Genomic DNA, 15,329 nt, shown 5'->3' with positions numbered 1-15,329 from the left:
CTTTAGACTCTAGTCATTCTCTGACTTCTTTCCGCTTAAGTATTGGCTTCCCAGCTTTTAGTCGTCATTCTCTTCTCTCTACCCTGCCACAAAACAAACTCATCTCCTCTATGTCTTTGACACAGGTAGTAATAGTTAACATTTACTGAGTGCTTACCATGAGTAGGGCACCGTGCTAAGTACTTTATATCCGTTATCTAATCTGATACTCACAGTGATCCTGTGCAGTGGGTATTGGCATTCTGATTTTGCAAAGAGAAATTGAGGCCCAGCAGGGTTAAGTGACTTGCAGTGTCACATAAGGTGCTTTGGGCAGTGGGTATCAGAATACCGACATCGATGCGGCTTGAACATTAGGGGTTCATCTCTCATCACAAGAAGTGTGGAAGAAGGTGACATCTGAGTTGCTTAATTCAGCAGCTCAGTGATGTCAGACCCTAGGTCAGCTTCCCTCTGAGTCTCGCAGCTCTCCCCTCCTGCTCCCAAGATAGCTGTTACATTTTAAGCGCTGCATCATCCCTGAGTCAGGCAGGAAGGGGGTTTTTCTTCTTGTGGATCCCTTTTTCCTGGAAAGCAAAGCCTCCCACAAAAGCCCCCAAGAGAATTTCCTATAGGACCCTATCTCCTCTCCCCCTTTTTTCTTTCCTTACCCTCTTGAGTTGTAACTCCAGCCAGACTGACCCTCTTTCAACTCTGTACCAAACAGAAGTCTTGGTGGCAAACCTAAGCAGCGAAGAAATGTATGGAATACTGTGAGGTTCTCACCAATTCCAAACATGAGTAGGAACCAAAAGTAATTAGGCTAAGAACACAGCCAAAGACACGGCACAGTAAAAGCCTACCTGGACAGCCACCACTGTCCATGGTCCCCCCACTGTGGCTGGACTCTCACCTCCCCACCAAGAACAGGCCCTGTCCCTTCCTCTCTCTCCCTCAAGAGTCAAAGTCCTGGGTAGGACATCCCACTGGCCAAGCCTGGGCGCGTGCTAACTCCCCTGTTGCCAAGAAGGCAGGCAAGAGTCTACCCTTTCAGCTTCTTCAGGGTGGCTCTGTTTTTCCCCAAGTGCCTTGCAGTAAAGGGTTTCCACAACACAAGAGGGGTGTTCCTCTGCTGAATATCACAGTTCCCCTCAACTTTCTATAATCTTTCGTTCTTTTTTTTTTCCCCTCCGGAGACAGGGTCTTGCTCTATCCCTCAGGCTGGAGTGCAGTGGCGCAATCTCAGCTCACTGCAACCTCCCAGGTTCAAGTGATTCTCATGCCTCAGCCTCCCGAGTAGCTGGGATTACAGATGCGCACCACCATACGTGGCTAATTTTTGTATTTTTAGTAGAGATGGGGTTTCACCATGTTGGCCAGGCTGGTCCTGAACTCCTGACCTCAGGTGATCTGCCCACCTCGGTCTCCCAAAGTGTTGAGATTACAGGCGTGAGCCACCACGCCTAGCCTCTTGTCCTAATCTTTCTTGACTCCAGACCTTTGCACATGCCATTCCCTTTGTCTAGAATACCCTTCTTCCCTCTCTTCTCTAAGCAAATCCTCCTTGTTCTTAAGGTTTCGTCTCACTTCCACATCATTTCCCCTCAAATCTGAGCTAGGGGCTCCTCTATTGTATTATTACTGAAGCCTGTACCTTCCCCAGCACAGCCTCCATCAATGTCTTGTTTTTTTCCCCCGTTGACTGCAAGTTCTGTAGAAGTGGAGAGTTTTCTTTCTCTTTTTCTTTTTTTCTTGAGATGGTGTCTCGCTCTGTCACCCAGGTTAGAGTGCAGTGGTGCAATCTCAGCTCACTACAACCTCTGCCTCCCAGGTTCAAGCGATTCTCCTGCCTCAGCCTCCTGAGTGGCTGGGATTACAGGCATGCACCACCACACCTGGCTAATTTTGGTATTTTTAGTAGAGATAGGGTTTCACCATGTTGACCACACTGGTCTCAAACTCCTGACCTCAGGTGATGTGCCTGCCTCGCCTCCCCGGCGTTGGGATTACAGGTGGAACCAAATTACCAGCCCAAAGTGGAGAGTTTTCTAAAGGTGGAAATCTTACTTTTGTTTTGTTTTAGAGACAGACCTGGGCTGGAGTGTAGTGGCCTAATTATAGTTTACTGCAGCCTCAACCTCCTGCTGCAAGTGATTCCCACACTTCAGCCTCCCAAGTAGCTAGTGTAAGAGTTAAGAAAGAGGAAAGAAACACGTGGTGTCCATTAACTTTCCAGGAATTAGGTTAACTTGCCTTGAAGGGAGTGTCTGGTGAAGAAGCCTGCACAATTCTTTTCTTAGAAGAATGATTGACACGGTGAAACCCCTGCCTTACTAAAATATTTGTACCAGTTAGTAGGAAGTGGTTCTGTCCCAGTTACTCAGAAAGGCTGAATGGCGCAGGCGGAGTTGCAGTGAGCCGAGATCGTGCCACTGGAGTTTCCAGCCTGGGCTTACAGAAGCTCGACCAAAAAAAGAGAGAGACCACAGCTGAAGGGATAGCAAATTCATCACTAAGATGTAGAAACAGCCGCTATCCCGGGGAAGCATATGGCTCACTACACACTCTTTTTTTTTTTTTTTTTGAGACTGAGAGTCTGGCCTGTCAGCCTAGGGCTGGGAGTGCGTGGCCGGTCTCAGCTCACTGCAAAGCCCGCCTCCCGGTTCCTCTCGGCCATTCTCCTGCCTCAGCCTCCCCGAAAGTAGCTGGGACCACAGGCGCCCACTTCACCGCTAGTTTTTGTATTTTTTTAGTAGAGATCGGCTCACCCTGTTAGCCAGGATGATCTCGGGAATTTCCCTCACCTCGCAGCCCCAGCATGGATCCTCCGCCTCGGCCTCCCAAAGTGCTGGGATTACAGGCTTGAGCCACTGCCCGCAACACACTCTTAACTAAAGGTTCAAAGAGGCCCTCGGGGCTGGATGAAATTTTCACATACCAAAAAGCTGTAGAAATTATTTCCTTATCCAAGAGGGTAATCGCTTTTGAGAAAAACTATCTTTTCCTGACTTTAAAAGGTTAACGTTTTTCTTATTATAAACGTAAAACTTGTTTTAAACTTATTAAGAATGTACTATAGAACTTTTAAAAATAAAATGTACAAAGCAGAGGTGCTCCTCTAATCACACTACACAACGGTCTCCACTTGTAACAAACAAAATAGGGATTTTTTTTTTTTTTTTTTTGGAGGAGGGACGGAGTTTCACTCCTGTTGCCCAGGGTGGAGTGCAATGGTTCAATCTCGGGTCACTGCAACCTCCGCTTCCCGGGTTCAAGCAGTTCTCCTGCCTCAGCCTCCCAAGTAGCTGGGATTACAGGCGCCACCACTCCCAGCTACCTTGTATTTTTAGTAGAGATGGGGTTTCATCACATGTTGGTCAGGCCACAGCCGGTCTCAAACTTCTGACCTCAGGTGATCCGCTTGCCTCGGTCTCCCAAAGTGCTGGGATTATAGGCGTGAGCCACCGCGTCTGGCCAAAATTCGGATTTTGTTGTAACTGCAATTTTGTATCTTGCTTGGCGAACATTTTCCTGCATGATACAATTATCTTATACAACAGGGGTATTCCAGGATACAAATGTGTTGTAATTTATTTAATTGCCTTTATTTTATGGTTTGTCTCGGGCTTTTGGGCTAAGTGTTGCAATTAACATCTTTGTTACACGAATCTTTTACTCGTATCCTTGATTTTACCCATTGAATTCGTGGAAGTGGAATTGCCGGACCAAAGAGTATTTGAAACATATTGCCAATTTGTCTTCTAAGAGTGATTTTACCCATTTAAACTCCCACGCGCAATTTAATAGGATTTCGATGGAGTTGCTGGTGTCATCAACCGTCAAACGACGAACTATACCTTTCCGCCAGACCTCCTGTTCTCCTTCGCGTTTTCCCGCCCACTCCGCACACCCACCGCCCTCAGTCCATGCTGGCCCGCCCCTTCCTTAACACGCACCAATTCTGTCCAATCAAAAGCAAACTTCCTCAGTATCGCCGTGCAGTTGGTAAGGTGAAGTGTCCGTCGTGCCCAGGGGCGGGTGGAACGGGCTGACGGACGCGGCGATGGGCCAGTGTGAGCGGCTAGTGGGACGTGCGTGGCGTGCGTGCGTTGGCCTGGGAAGCACTGGACTTGTGAGGTGTGCGATCTGGTAGCAGTGAGAGACTTCGGCGGACATGGCTCCCAGCGTGCCAGCGGCAGAACCCGAGTATCCTAAAGGCATCCGGGCCGTGCTGCTGGGGCCTCCCGGGGCCGGTAAAGGCACCCAGGTGAGCGGCAGGACTGGGCTTGGCGGCGGAGCCTGCCCAACTCCAAGGTCAAGGCGGCCAGAGATCCAGAAGCCCTGGACCTGCCTGGAGCGGGCCGGGCACTGAGGCCTGCGGGGAACGCTGGCCGGGGTCTCGGTTCTGGTGAGGCATTTCGGGGAGGGTCCAAATTGGAGATCGGGACAGTCTGAGTTAGCATTGGAGTGGGCGAGGGATTCAGTGTTGAGGTGTTGTGTTAGGGAATCTAAGGGCCGATTAGTTCCACTAAGGGGCTGGAGACTGGAAAGGTTTGAGGGGTAGAGTGAGCCCTGGGCCGAAGCATCTAGATTACAGACTGAATGGAGGCAATTAGCTTTATGGCCCAGGTGCCCTGCGAGTTGGAGGTGAATTGTCCAGAATCAGGGTTACATTCCAGGCACTGGAGGTTGGGAGATTTTGATAATGATTTATGACTTAGGGGGAGGGGAGGAGGAGCATCTCCAACACGTGGGGCGGAGAGCTGACATGTGCTGTGTGAGCCAGTTGAATAGAGATGGGAGGAAACCTAAGGCTCCCCCTGTTTGAAAGTTGCAGGTTAATGTGTAGAACTGGTTTATAGCCTGGAGAGCCATGAGTCGCACTTTGAGTAGTGTCCACAATAAGAGTTGGGAGTGCTCATGGGACCTGGCTTGGAGTTAGGACCTGAGGCTACTGAGGCTAAGCAGTTTGGGATGACTCAAATGATTTTAGATGAGAAGGAACTTGAATTTTTTTTATTTTTTATTTTATTATTTTTGTTTGTTTATATCTTCTTTCCCTTTGGTTTTTAATTTTTTTCCTTTTTAAAAAAATTTTGTTGTTGTTTATAGGGAACTTGAAATTTTAACTTTATCAATCAACACGTTAAAAAACAGGCCCAGAAAGGTCAGGTGGCTTTCCCAAGTTAGTGAAATGAGTTTCATGAGCCTGAGACCTCAGGAGCCATGGAGTTAGAGTCTGAAGTTACCGTCTGCCCTAACAGGCAACAGGGGCCTCACTTGGCATCTGGGCCCCTTCTAGATCTGGGACATAATGGGGCCATAGGTCAGGGTTGGGATCGATGATCTCATTTAGGATCTGGAAGCCCATAGGTTGGATTATCGATGTCCCCTTCTTGCTTGGGGTCTGGCATGGCCCCTGGGGCACTAAGCCTCTGTCTCTTGCCTGTTGTTAGGCTCTAAAGAGGGAAGTCAGCTCCCAAATGAAAGGGAATCTGGGGACTGCCCTATGCCCGCTTTTCTCCTCCTAGCACTTGCCAAGTTTTAAAAATCTTGGCAAACAGACCATCTTACTCATTCTTGGTACCCCCTGTGGCACATTACTTGTCTCTTGGGGGGTTAGTGGAAGCGGATGAATGTCACAGATTAATGTGGGTGTTAAGGAAAGAAGTTCTGGAACACTTCATTCATTCCTGTGACCTGGGCACTAGGTCAGAAAAGACAATTTTCTTTTCTCTCCACAGACTGAGATCATTCTTATTTGGAGCTTACCTGTACCTGATCCCTTTATCCTTTATCCTCAGCATTGTTGACATCTCTTTCCCGTTGCTGCCACACTTATTTATTGGGTAATCTGCAGCTTCGGGATGTTTAATCTTAGACTTTGCAGACTTTTACTGTGAGTGATCAAATATAATCAGAGTAGCTCAAATGCTTCGTTGTTTTTCTTTTCTTTTCTTTCCTTTTTTCTTTTCTTTTCTTTTCTTTTCTCTTGAGACAGGGTCTCCCTCTGTTGCCCAGGTTGGAGTGCAGTGGTGTGAACCCAAGCGATCCTCCCACCTCAGCCTCCCAGGTAGCTGGGATTACAGGCACATGCCACCACGCCCAGCTGATTTTTAAACAATTTTTTATAGAGACAGGGTCTTGCTATGTTGCCCAGGCTGGTCTTGAACTCCTGGACACAAGTGAGCTTCCTGCCTTGGCCTCCCAAAGTGCAGGGATTATAGGCACAAGCCACTGTGCCCTGAGATTTTTTTTCCTTAACTCATATTGAAGTTAATAATTTCAGTAATTATGGAATGAACAACCTGTCCTAGTATAGTACTGGTACAAGGGTTTTATAATCTAGCAAGCTACGTAACTTCTGAGCCTCAGTGTTCTTACCTGAAAAATGGGGATAATACCTACCTTGCTCATTCAACATTTCATGAGCACCTAACATTGGAGATAAAGCATCGGGCAAGACTGATAAAGTTCCTGCCCTCATCAACTAAACATTCACAACGATACTGGAAGATTATGATATATATATGTGTGTGTGTGTATCAAGCACCCACAACCTAGATGACAACCTGTTATATAGTAAGTACTCAGTAAATTTTGACTCCCTTTTATCTTAGTAACACATCTCCCCTCCCCTCCTTCAACTTGGATGTATTTCAGTGTAAGACATGATTTATCAGGAAGTTTAGAAGAACATTATATTAATGAGTTGATTGATAAGGGTGCATGATGGTGAGAGTTGGTCAGAGAAGGCTTTTTAGAAATAGGGGAGATGTGATTAGAGCTGGGAGTTGAAAGGTTAAGATTTACACAAGTCATTTAACCTCTGTACACTTTCCAGAGTTGGAACAATAGGAATATTGGTGGTTGTATGTATTTTTGTGGAGTTTTAAAAAAAGTTCAAGCCTGGGCAACGTGGTGAAACCCCATCTCTACAAAAAAATGCAGGCCGGGCGCGGTGGCTCAAGCCTGTAATCCCAGCACTTTGGGAGGCCGAGGCGGGTGGATCACGAGGTCAGGAGATCGAGACTATCCTGGCTAACATGGTGAAACCCCGTCTCTACTAAAAATACAAAAAAACTAGCCGGGCGTGGTGGCGGGCGCCTGTAGTCTCAGCTACTTGGGAGGCTGAGGCGGGAGAATGGCGTGAACCCGGGAGGCGGAGCTTGCAGTGAGCCGAGATCACGCCACTGCACTCCAGCCTGGGAGCACAGCGAGACTCCGTCTCAAAAAAAAAAAAAAAAAAAAAAAAATGCAAAAATTAGCTAGGCATGGTAGTGCATGCCTGTAGTCCCAGATATTCAGGAGGCTGAGGTGGGAGGATCACTTGAGCCTTGGAGGCAGAGGTTGTAGTGAGCTGAGATCTCACCATTGTGCTCCAGCCTGGGCAACAGAGTAAGACCTTGTCTCAGAAAAAAAGATCATAAATCAGAGGTTGCAAATGGTAGCCTACAATAACATGTAGCCTGCAGAGACATTCCATACACCTTAACTTTTTATTATGAAGAATGTTGAATACACAAAAGAAGACAGGATGGTATAATGAGCCCTTACCCAGCCCCAACCATTAACTGGTGGTCATTGCTTCTCCAGCCATTCTCCCTTCACAAATTATTATAAAGCACCTCCCAGGCATCATAACATTTCATTTGTAGATGTTTTAGTATGTATTGCTAAAAGATAATTTTTTAAAACATAAGCATAATATCCTTTAAAAAATTAACAATTTTTATTCAGATTTTCTTTTGTGTTACCAATGTGATCATTTTACATTTCTTTTGTTTATTTATTTTTTTACAGACAAGGTCTTGCTCAGTTGCCCAAGCTGGAGTATAGTGGCCCAATCATAGCTCATGGCAGCCTCAATCCTCCCACCTCAGCTTCCTGAATAGCTGGGATTATAGGTGCATGCCACCATGCTGGCTAACTTTTCTAGTGTTTTAAAGATGGTGGTCCTGCCATGTTGCTCAAGCTGGTCTTGAACTATTGGGCTCCTCCCTCAGCCACCCAAGTAGCGGGGACTACAGGCATGTGCCACTGTGCCCATCCTTTCTTTTAATTTATAAGTTCCCCTTCTCTCTTTTTTCTTATGGTTTTGCCAAAGAAATGGGATTATTTTTCCTGGGTGTATTATACCACTGTCTGGAAATTTTCAGTTGTATTTCTCTGGTGTACTTAACATCTTCCTCTGCCCTCTCTTTCCTGTAAATTGGTGGTTTATTCTTAATTACTATATACTTAATTCAATTCAGGTTCAATTTTTTGGCCCAACTACTTCACAGATGGTGGGTGCTGTGCTGTCCCTGAGGAGGCACATGGTATTTGCTTGTCTCTGTGGTGTTTATAGTCATGCTGTTCAGTGTCTAGGTTCAGTAATTCATTATGGATGGTGAAATGGTGGTATTCTAATAATTTTATTGTTCCCTGGTCATTTATTAGCTGAAATATTTCTATAAACAGAAACTTCCCCTCATCTACTGTTTGGTTACCCTGTGATGTGGTTGGTATAGAAAAGTCAGGATAAATGCTTCATTTATTCTCTTTGTCAGCTTTCAAAATAGTAAGTTGACCACAGAGCGTTTTCAGTTATGCAATTTCTCTTAAAAATCCAGAGCTCCAGTTTCTCTTGAGAAACCAGAAGACCTGGCAGTGATGCCTCCATTCCAGTGTGGCAGCAGTCACTTGCAGTTGTATGGCATTGCTGCTTTGGATGGTCTGTGTGTCTTCCTGTCCCCTGCACGGTCCTCTTCACTGCCTGTTGCTTACATTTGACTCATTTCACACAGTTGCATTGCCTGCTTGGCTCCCATTGGCAGATGTTTGCAATCTTACATGAAAAATCCCTAACCTGGGGTTAGTGCGTAGTGCCTGCTCAGTAATGTTTGTTTTCTTCTTGCTATACTTTGTTATACCTGCGTAACTCAGTATTTTATATGCTTTATGTTGCATGGCTGAAATAGTTTCCTTTTAAAACTCCTTACTTTTAACTAAAGTAGTTAAATATTTCAAAACTACCCGCTTATGCATCAATGTAATGTTTTAAAACATCTATAATACCTGGGTTTGTTGTTTTATTTAAATAACTTTATTTCCTTGCCTCCCTTTTGGGGTTGGATGTTCCTTCGGTGTGGTCAAAACCAAAGGTATGTTTCTTGTTTTTCTTTTTTGCCAGCGCCTCCTCATTTCTTCCGTGTGTCAAACTTATGCCCAATTCTTCGAGGCCAGGCACGCTTAGGCAGTCTTATGGGTCAGACGCATCCATTATGTCTTTGCAGTGATACTTGCAACAACTCTGAGACCCACACTCTTATTTCCCCTTTTACAGTTGGAGAAACTGAAGTTTGAATGGCTTGTTCTCTAGGCTACATAGCAAGTAATTTACAGAGCTTGCATCTGAATGACTCCAAAGCTCCTGCTCTTTCTGCTGCTATCTACTGCCCCAGGTTAGATTTTTCTCCTACCCTATGCATGTCAGGAGGGAGTAATAATTTCAACATAGTCACCCATTGCTCAGTTATGTGACAGGCCCCCAAGCTAAAGATTTTACATGCATCATCTCATTTAATCCTATAACACTAGGAGAGAAATCCTTTTTACTGACAGAGAAACTGAGGCTCAGAGGCTGTATCTTGCCCCAGGACACACATGTAGTAAGTAGCAAAGGTAGGATTTGAACTCATGTCTATCTGACTCTTGAGTAGTCATTATTTTACATTGTTGCTGTGTAATCTAGATGCAGAGGCAGAAATGAATATGAATGGAAAAATACATACAAATGCAGGGTGCCAGGTGGGAAGCATCAGATGAGTGACTTTGATGAATGTTGGGTTAGTTCAGGAATAAAACAAGAACTACAATTTGCTGAAGGTCTCCCGTTCATCCTCCTATTCACCCAGTGAGGCTGGTAATGATTTTTCCAATAAGTTAAGAGACAGCTGAAATGCAAACACAGGTTTCTGGGATTAAAAAAAAAAAAACAAAAAAAAACTTAAGCTATAAGATACCTAGAAAAAGGTGCAAATATCGTAAGTGAACAGCTTGATTTATTTTACAATGTGAACACATTTGTGTAGCTTACACCCATTGTCAAGAAACAGAATATTGCCAGCACTTTGAAGTCCTCCTTGTGCTCCCTTCCAGGAGGATAGCCACTAAGGCTCTGTGGGTTGTTTGTCTTAAAGCCTTATAGTGTCATGGCTAAGAGCTAGGGCTTGGTGATCTGGCCTGTTGCCAGTTCTTTTACTAGCTCTGTGATCTTGGGCAACTTAGTCCCTGAATTTCATCTGTAAAATGCAGTTAAAAATAGTTTCTACCTCATGGGTTCGTTATGTGTTATGCATACTAAGTACCGTAAAACAGTGCATGGAAAATTGCTTGGCATGATGCAGATGCTGAAAGTTAGTTAATGTTAATATGATTCCTCAGCGGGAGAAGGGGTAGTTGGGGAGGTGTTTTTGTTTTAAGAGACAGGGTCTCACTCTGTCACTCAGGCTGGAGTGCAATGGCACGGTCATAGTTCATTGAAGCCTCGAACTCCTGGGCTCAAACGGTCCTCCCAACTCAGCCTCCTAAGTAGCTGGACTACAAGTACCTGCCACCATGCCCAGCTAATTAAAAAAAAAATTGTAGAAATGGGGTATGACTGTGTTGCCTGGACTGGTCTCAAACTTTTGGCCTCAAATGATCCTCCCAGAGTGCTGGGATTACAGACGTGAGCCACTGCTTCCAGCCCAGTTAGGCTTTCGATGGGAGAAATGTACTCAGAAGTGTAGTACAGAAAAGGCTTAGACCAATATTGGAGCAGAGAGGGCATTCCTGTGGAGTGAGGAGCTTGAGTTGAGGTCCTTGGAGAGGCATTTATGCTATGTATTTGGGAACCATGCATAAGAGCAGTTTGTCTGCAGTGATGCAGTACGTAAACACAGGGCACTTGTGGAAGTAAGTTGGGAGGGCTTGGCAGGTTTTAGAAGTTGATTGTGGAGGACAGCTGAGTGCCAGGCTAAGATATTTGGGCTCTTCCCCTATTGCACCACAGAGATGTTGAAGGCTTTGGAATGTGTATGTGTTGGGGGGCAGGTAGCATATCCAACAGTGTTTTAAGATATCAGATGAGTGACTTTGATGAATGTTGGGTTAGTTCAGGGATAGAACAGGAACTACAATTTGCTCAAGGTCTCCCATTCATCCTCCGATTCTAGCTGCATGTGTAGGAACATTGACAGCAGCAATGACAAAGACTGGAGGCACAAAGGTGATTGTGCCAGGCACAGTGGTATGCGCCTATAGTCCCAACTACTCCAGAAGCTGTGGTGGGAGGATTGCTTGGGCACAGGAGTTTGGGGCTGTAGTGTGCTATGCTGATCAGGTATCTGCACTAAATTCAGCATCAGGCTGGGTACAGTGGCTTGCGCCTATAATTCCAGCACTTTGGGAGGCTGAGGCAGGCAGCTCGCTTGAGCTCAGGAGTTGGAGACCAGCCTGGACAACATGACGAAACCCCATCTCTACAAAAAATACAGTAATTAGCCGGGCATGGTACTGCATGCCTGTAGTCCCAGCTACCTGGGAGACTAAAGCAGGAAAATTGCTTGAGTCCAGGAGTTTGAGGCCACAGTGAACTATGAACATGCCACTGCACTCTAGCCTGGGCAACAGGCAATAGAGTGAGACCCTATCTCAAAAAAAAAAAAAAAAAAAGGTTCACCATCAATATGTTGACCTCCCAGGAGCAGGAGACCACTAGGTTGCCTAAGGAGAGGTGAATCGGCCCAAGTCAGAAAAAGAGCAGGCCAAAAATCCCATACTGATGTGTGTAGTGGGCTAACACTTGTGAAGCCACTGTGCTCCACCCTGGGCAATATAACAAGACCTCATTTCTTAAAAAAACCTAAGGAAAAGATGATGGTTGCAAGATGAGAAGACAGGTGAATTTGGGATTAAACCAAATCTCTAGGACTGATAGTTTTCCTTTATTTCCTAATTGTCAGGCCTATGCTGGATGTTTTTGCATATATAATCTTATTAAATCCCCTCAACAGTTCTGCAGATAGACACTGTTTTCTGTTCTATGGATAAAGAAACCGAGACCTTAGGAAAGGTAACGTAATTTGTTCAGGATGATGCAGTGAATAAACAGTAGAGCCCGTTTCCTAACCCAGATCTGTACCACTACAAAACTCAGTCTCTGCCACTACATCAGGGCTTCATAAACTGTATATGCATCAGAACCTGAGGTGCTGCTTGAGAGCCACTCAATCATAAACTTTAAAGGTGGGCCTAGCAAATGCCCCAGATGATTGATAATACACTGAAATTTGAGAACCACTCAGCCCACCATGCTCTCTCTCTAGTGGTTTTAGCATTCCCATCAATTATCCCAGAGTCCTCCACCCCACAGAGTTTTCATAGAGGTGATGAGCCTGTTTCTTGGGCTCAGCAACAGTCTTTGACTCACAGCAACAGACTGTGACTGAGTGTGGACTTCAGACCCCTACTCTTCAAAGTGTAGTTTAGAGCCTAGCCACTTATCCAGGCCGGGAAGTTTGCTTGAAATGCAGGTACTTAGGCCGTACCCTATTGAACCAGAGTCTGCATTTTTTTTTTTTTTTTTTTTAGACGGAGTTTCACTTTTGTTGCCCAGGCTGGAGTGCAATGACCCGATCTCAATCTCAGCTCACCACAACCTCCGCCTCCTGGGTTCGAGCAGTTCTGCCTCAGCCTCCCTAGTAACTGGGATTACAGGAATGTGCCACCACGCCCGGCTAATTTTGTATTTTTAGTAGAGACGGGGTTTCTCCATGTTGGTCATGCTGGTCTTGAACTCCCAACCTCAGATGATCTGCCTGCTTTGGCATCCCAGAGTGCTGGGATTACAGGTGTGAGCCAGTGTGCCCGGCCGGAATCTGCATTTTAACAACATTCCTCCAGTGATTTAGAATCTGTGAATGGCTGCTCTAAAGCATAAGTTTGAAGTGTGAGGGCACTATAATAAAGTTATTTCATTAAGTTTCTGTAGTCTGTAAATAAAGAGTAATGCAAAGAAGAAAGACTGTGGAAAGGAGCCGTTTATTTATTGAATACCTACTGCATGTCTGATGTTTTTGGTACTTTATTTCATTTATCCTCATAAAAACCCTGTGAAGTAGTCATTATCCCCATTCAACTGATGAGGAAACTGACACTCTGAGAAGTTAAGTACTGAGCCCAAGATCACACAGCTACTGAGTGCCTTAGCTAGGAATCAAGTATAAATATCTGTCTGACTTTGAAACCCATACATGCTCTTTACAGCCTACCACACTGACTCCCAGGCAACAAGCAGGAAATGAAAGAATTAGTTTTCTTTTCTTTTTTTTTTTTTTTTGAGATGGAGTCTCGCTCTGTCACCCAGGCTGGAGTACAATGGCATGATCTCGACTCACTGCAACCTCCATCTCACGGGTTCAAGCAGTTCACTGCCACGGCCTCCTGAGTAGCTGGGATTACAAGTGCCCACCACCACACTCGGCTAATTTTTGTATTTTTAGTAGAGACGGGGTTTCACCATCTTGGCCAGGCTGGTCTTGAACTCCTGACCTCAGGTGATCCACCTGCCTCAGCCTCCCAAAGTGCTGGGATTACAGGCGTGAGCCACTGTGCCCAGCCAGGAATTAGTTTTCTTCCCTATTGGTGTGTGTTCTTTCATCCAGCTGTAGAATCCAATCACCTGGAACAGTGCATAAGAGTCCTGCAGTTTGGGAGTGACAAAAATAGAACAGGTTCTGTGCTAACAGCTCTTCTCTGGTGTTTTGGTCAGCCTTTCCACTTGAGCAAGCCTGACCTCCAAATTGTTTACCCAGGTTAATTTCAACAGCAATGAGAAAGATTGGCAGAAAGCACTCTCTGGATATATGGCCACAGTGCCAGCCTGGTTTTTCATTGTCAGGGCTCCTGACATTCACTGGTTTTGCAAAGTACAGAATTTTGGTGTTGTTTTGTTTTTTTTGTTGTTTTTTTGGTTTTTTTTTTGAGACGTAGTCTTGCTTCTTCGCCTGGGCTTTATCTCGGCTCACTGCAACCTCTACCTCCTGGGTGCAAGCAGTTCTCCTGCCTCGGCCTCCCAAGTAGCTAGGATTACAGGTACATGCCAGGAAGCCCAGCTGATTTTTGTATTTTTAATAGAGATGGGATTTCACCATGTTGGCCAGGCTAGTCTCGAACTCCTGACCTCAGGTGATCCGCCCACCTTGGCCTCCCAAAGTGCTGGGATTACAGGCATGAGCCACCACGCCTGACCCAAAGTACAGAGTTTTTAATGCCTTCTCTCTAGATTCCATTTTGCTACAAAGTCATTTCTTTGCTTTAACTGAATCAGTCCGTGAATCAGAAACCAACCCTATCTATGTACCTTTTATTGTGTGCACCTAAGCATGCACCTAAGAAAACTCCCAATTGTATAAAAATTAGTCAGGCATGTGGCGTGTGCCTGCAATCCCAGCTACTGGGAGGCTGAGGCAGGAGAATCACCTGAGCCCAGGGAGTTTGTGGCTGCAGTGAGCTGTGATCGTGCCACTGCACTCCAGCCTGGGTGATAGAGTGAAACTGTCTCAAAAAAAAAAAAAAGAAAGAAAGAAAAGAAAACTCCCAGTGAACTGATTTGTTTGAATTGGGATCTAAACCTGCTTAGTTTATAAAACAATTGGACGGAAAAAGCTAAGATTGAGCTCCTTGAACTGATTTTATTCCTTGTGAATTCTGCATTCTTGTTTTCCCCACTGCAAAGCCAGTGTTGAGCTGTCTAGGGTCTCTCCCTGTTCTAATTCTGCATTCTCATATATAGTTCACCAAATATAAGCTCTTTAAGAACATAGTCTATGCCTTTTATTCATCTGTTTCCCAGGCTCCCAACAGGGTTCTTGGAAAAGGCATTAGTAAATGTTTTCTTTCTGTATGAATGAATGTAGGATTAGGACAGGGGTTATGGTAACAGCCAGTGCCCACTGAGTGCTTACTATGTGCCAGGGCCTGCAAATACTGAATTCTATATAATCTCATCAACCCAGTGATATAGATACTATTACCATCTCCATTTTACTTAGAGGAAATTTGAAACTTAGAAAGGTGAAGTGACTTCTTAAGTCAATTTTACGTAATGGTTAGTGGACGTGGAGTCTGAAAACCAGGTAGTTTAACTCTCAAGCCTATGCTCTGGACCAAAATGCTATAATGCCTCCTAAAACTAGTATGTAAGTGCTTATTATATGCCAAGTACTCCTTGTATATATCTCAGCTAATCCTCACAGCTACCTTATGAGATGGAGCCTTTTTTGCCTTCATTTTATTTTATTTTTTTTATTTTATTTATTTAT

At 45.0% G+C, this 15,329-nt stretch overlaps 1 protein-coding gene across 6 annotated transcripts in view; it reads left to right on the top strand.

The window, feature by feature from the left end:
• The first annotated feature begins 4,001 nt into the window (after window positions 1-4,001).
• The window catches only part of AK2 (adenylate kinase 2), a 28,838-nt gene continuing 17,510 nt past the window's right edge, over window positions 4,002-15,329 (top strand). For 2 of the 6 annotated variants that reach the window (XM_017959452.2, XM_021939150.2), the window contains exons 1-2: window positions 4,076-4,246; window positions 9,308-9,425. Coding sequence is in view for 3 of the 6 variants with exons in the window: in XM_021939145.2 (XP_021794837.1) it covers window positions 4,154-4,246 (93 nt within the window). In the remaining 3 variants the exon portion in view is untranslated. Of the gene's footprint in view, window positions 4,247-9,307; window positions 9,426-15,329 lie in introns of all 6 variants that reach the window. The other 4 variants (XM_021939145.2, XM_021939138.2, XM_009204293.3 and 1 more) reach the window with 3 other exon arrangements.

This window comes from Papio anubis, chromosome 1 (genome assembly GCF_008728515.1).
Source record: "Papio anubis isolate 15944 chromosome 1, Panubis1.0, whole genome shotgun sequence".
NCBI lineage: Eukaryota > Metazoa > Chordata > Mammalia > Primates > Cercopithecidae > Papio > Papio anubis.
The sequence above is the reverse complement of the archived record's forward strand: the minus strand, read 5'-3'. Positions and strand labels throughout refer to the sequence as shown.